The sequence below is a fragment of the Lupinus angustifolius genome, chromosome LG08 (genome assembly GCF_001865875.1).
Source record: "Lupinus angustifolius cultivar Tanjil chromosome LG08, LupAngTanjil_v1.0, whole genome shotgun sequence".
Classification (NCBI taxonomy): Eukaryota; Viridiplantae; Streptophyta; class Magnoliopsida; order Fabales; family Fabaceae; genus Lupinus; species Lupinus angustifolius.
In genome coordinates, this window is record NC_032016.1 from 2,415,520 (window position 1) to 2,419,761 (window position 4,242).

The 4,242-nt window shown below is 31.5% G+C and overlaps 1 protein-coding gene across 2 annotated transcripts; it reads left to right on the forward strand.

The window, feature by feature from the left end:
- On the forward strand, positions 870 to 1,632 carry LOC109354065. 2 transcript variants are annotated; one of them, XM_019596419.1, is made up of 2 exons: positions 870 to 1,015; positions 1,107 to 1,632. In XM_019596419.1, exon 2 carries the CDS (start codon positions 1,115 to 1,117, stop codon positions 1,493 to 1,495), a length of 381 nt encoding a protein of 126 aa, XP_019451964.1. In that variant the 5' UTR covers positions 870 to 1,015; positions 1,107 to 1,114; the 3' UTR covers positions 1,496 to 1,632. The 2 variants fall into 2 exon arrangements, with proteins under 2 accessions (XP_019451964.1, XP_019451963.1); XM_019596418.1 differs by having other exon boundaries at positions 871 to 994.

Here is a 4,242-nt window from a genome sequence, read left to right on the forward strand (position 1 = left end):
GCGAGAGCCAAGATGGTGTCTCAGATTATTTCCTTTTGCTATTGGACTATACTAAGGACAACATTGAGCCCTTATCTATTTACATTGTTTTTGTTGGTGACTTGGGAGAGAAATTAAATAGGAAGGTAACAATATAGAGAAAATCTTTAGCAACAGGTGACTTTCTTATATATTGAGATACGAAGAAGCATATGGAGTGAGTATAGCAAGAGACAAAAAAACAATATATTATAAAGGTAAAAATTGGAGATCATATCATACCACAAGTCAATAAATTTAATTATATCGAGTTAATCATACATCAAGATGATGGAATTGAGGAGATGTAAGCTATAGGATTCAAGTGATGTGGATGAAATGGGAGAATGCTTAAGATGTTATATGTGATAGAAAAGTTTCATTCAAACTTAGGCTACAATTTTACTACACAATTATGAGACTAAATGTTGATTGTTGGGCATTAAAAATCAACAACAGAATAAAATCAATGTAACATAGATGAGAATGTTACGTTGGACAAGTGAAGACACTAATTAGATAAGATCAAGTTGGGTTAGCTCTGATTGTAGAAAAGATTATAGAATCAGACTTTACGTGGTTTATGCATGTATAGATGAGACTATTAGAAACTTGTAAAGAAATTAGATGAAATGAAGATTATTCAAATTTCTATAGGAATTTAGGTGCAAAAAAAAACCATAATCAAAATGATTAGGAAAGATTTAGATATGAATGATTTGTCAATTAACATAATTTATAATAAAAATACATTATGATATCGTTCAATACATGTAGTATACTTTCACGGAGGTTTTGTTCTTGTTCTAGATAAGTTTTATGACCAAGGCCTGCAGCCCCAAACATTCCTTTTGTTTATTTGATGTTTCCAAATTATTTCTATAGTTTTATAATTTGTATTGGGAACCTTCCTAGTTCCAACCTATGCAAAGTGCATCTACCATTTCACTACCTTTTTGCAGTTCAACCAGATTAGGTGTGATATCTTTCTATTAATGTAAGTGCATATTAGATTTTCATTTTATCATTTATATTCTCTCTCAATTCTTACTTTCTTCCCACCCTGCATATCTATTCAGTTTTTCGAGCTCGAAAAATGGACTCTTATAAAGAACTTTGGGGTGCAGAAGGATGTAGCAGTAGTGAATCTGGTTGGACTATGTATATTGATTCTCCCATGCAAGAAGATGATGCTGAATGCAGCAATGAAAATGATGGGTATTGTGAGATATATAGTGAAAACATTAGAAAGAAGCAAGGAATCAAAGTTGATGCAGACGAAAGCGATGATTCGATGGCGTCCGATGCGTCCTCTGGTCCGATTCAATATCAGAATACTAATGCTCGCGGCGAAAGTAATCATGGCATAGCGGTATCTAAGAAAGATAAACAAGATCATGGAAGTAATTGTTCATCTAGGAAGAATGCAAGTAAACAGGAGAAGAAAAGTGTTGATAGCAGAAGCAAAAAAAGATGAAAAAGTTTTCATTGTATTATTGTATATGATGCTGGGATTTTTGTAACCATGCATCTTCAGAATTTGAATTTGTTGATTGATTTGTACTTATATCTCTATCTAAATGAAATATCTCAAAGTATTCTTTTAAGTAACTGAATCATAAGTCTGAAGTTTTATGTTTCACATTAGATTTTGTTATGTTCTTCATTTTCGTTGAAAAAGAAACTTGTATATCATAAGAAACACATCATAACCACGCTTGAATCAATGTATTATCACATGTATTCAAGCAAAATTAGATCAGTTTCCCAGCAAAAAGAATTCAGTGTGCCAGGTACTGAATTATGAAAGATAAAAACATAGTTACACGGTTTACTCGATTACCCTACATACCACATACCGAATTTAGAGTATGGTATAATACGCATCGAGTTTGTTATAAATGTAATTTTGTAATAATAACTTAAAAAGTAACGAATAATATTGAACCATATACCACTTATCAGAACTCCTACCACGTATCATATAACTATGTAATGAGATTGTAGAGAAGAGGTTTAATTACATCTTTTATCATGTAACCTTATGTTTAGATTATAAATTTTTTGTTTACCTTAGTTTAAAATGGAAATAGTGAAGCCAAATGTTTAAAGAATGATAGTTCATCCATTATTCAAGACATCATCATAGAGACACAAATATAACTAAGGGTTGGTTCAAGTGGTACATGCTTGATTCCCCTTAAGCAAGAACCCGGCTTCGAGTCTTGTGGATGGAAAAAATATCTGTTGGGAGAGTTAGTACCACATTCCTGTGGATGTTCCCAGCTCGGACTGGATTGCCTCCCGTGCGAGGATACCTGTGGGAAACAAAAAAAATACAACTAAGGGTAAAATATATTTGCAGTAATGATTTTAAAGCAAAGTGCAAACCATAAAATGTGAAATTCCAAAGACTAAAGGATCTATAGGTTAAAATCAAAAGAATGTTAATTGATGCAACATAGTTGCATTGAGGTGGTAAACAGAAGAAACAAGAAACATGGCATCAAATAAAAGTAGCCTGATGTGGCCAAAAGAGTTTGGATAATAGCTCAAGGAAGAAAGTGATTTTCTATGAAAAAATTGCAATAATGATTGTGTGTATGCATGTGTTTTTGTGCTGCCAAATTTGTATGCATCACTAATGGGGCATGCTTAGTTGGAAAGTAGGGTAAGGTCTCACATATGGACAAAAATCTGCTGTCCCAAAAGTATATCTCAAACCATATCGTAAACCAATGATAACGATGAAAAATAGAAAATATAATAAATATTTAATTATTTTAACTGACATGAAATATTTTTATTGGTTTGAGACATCGGATTCTTGCCCCTTACCTAATTACACAAATGACAACTAGAAGCAATAAAAGTATATTTGTTGTAGTGACAAGGCATTGGCATTGGCATTGGTTGGTTATGTATTGTGAACTAACTTTCTAAAGATGGGGCATAAATGCAACAACAAGGCATTTGCAATTTTCAGGCTGTATAGCACACATGACTTGAAAGGAATATAAAAGAAAAGTGACTGCCACAAATTTTCCTACCTAGGAAGAAAAATAACATCGGTTATAAAATGATATTTTGTTTATTAATGGATTCTTTCATACAACAACGACAATATTAATCAAGTTTTATCCTACTAAGTGGAATCAACTACATGAATCGAATAACATCATAATGCTGTATCATAAATTATTTTTATTAAAAAAATATTGAACTCTAAATATTTCTTTATTTTTTTTTTTTTGGGTCAATTGGATCATTCTCTCATCTCATTTTTTTTTTATCCAAGGGAGGCTCATAGAAGGTTTTATTAGGAAAGAAAGTAATCAAGGGTCAGACCACACTTTCTAAGATTTTAAATATTCGGCTATTCAAATTTCATGTCCTATTGTTTCACCAACCAAACTAACTCTAGTGGGCACGTGCAATATTTTTATTCAATTAGTCCCTTGATGAAAGACATAAAGTAATAAAAAAAATCATAAATTTTGAGTGGGTGGAATAATAAATCTATATATTTATCTCTTCCAATTAATTAAGCACTTAAAAGCATAAAATTACGTGTGTATTGAAGAGTAAGATTATCAATATGACTTATCATAAAATATTATGACATTATTAGAGTAAGCTTTGATGTTGTGAATTTGACTACTTGTAAAGGTAAAAATTTCACAAAAAGCTCATATTGGGGGAGAGATATATGCTACAATGGACAATTTAATGACTTGGATGAATTGATTTTTTAGTTGTGTTTCTAAAAAGTTGGGATGTGGTCAATTGGATCATTCTATCATCTCATTTTTAGTTAACTTAGCTTATAGGTGGCTTTTCAGTTAATTTAACTTATAGGTGGCTTTTTAGTTAACTTAGCTTATAAGTGGCTTTTCTCAAACTTGTTCAATAATAACTTGGATGAAGTCCCTTTGTTTTCAAAGATATTTGGAAGATTAAAGCTCCCAAAAAGGTTGTGGCATTTGCATGGCAATTTATATGGGATAGATTATCAACAAAATAGAATCTTATGACTAAGGGTATGTCATTGAATGACGATTGTGCACTTTGTCTTATAGATGAAGAATCACCCTTACATTTATTTATTTCTTGTCGTGTCACTAGTAGACTTCAGACAAAGATTTACCAATGGTTAGAAGCTAATCCTATTGAGGTTGAATTCTTACATGATTTTTACTTCTAGTTTGGTATGTTATTAAAAGT

What these genes read in the sequence shown, in the direction of transcription:
- LOC109354065 (XM_019596418.1), top strand. Translation starts at nt 943, where the DNA reads ATGCAAAGTGCATCTACCATTTCACTACCTTTTTGCAGTTCAACCAGA. An exon ending in TTGCAGTTCAACCAGATTAG is followed by an intron (nt 995 to 1,106) that starts GTGTGATATCTT and finishes CAGTTTTTCGAG; the next exon opens with CTCGAAAAATGGACTCTTAT.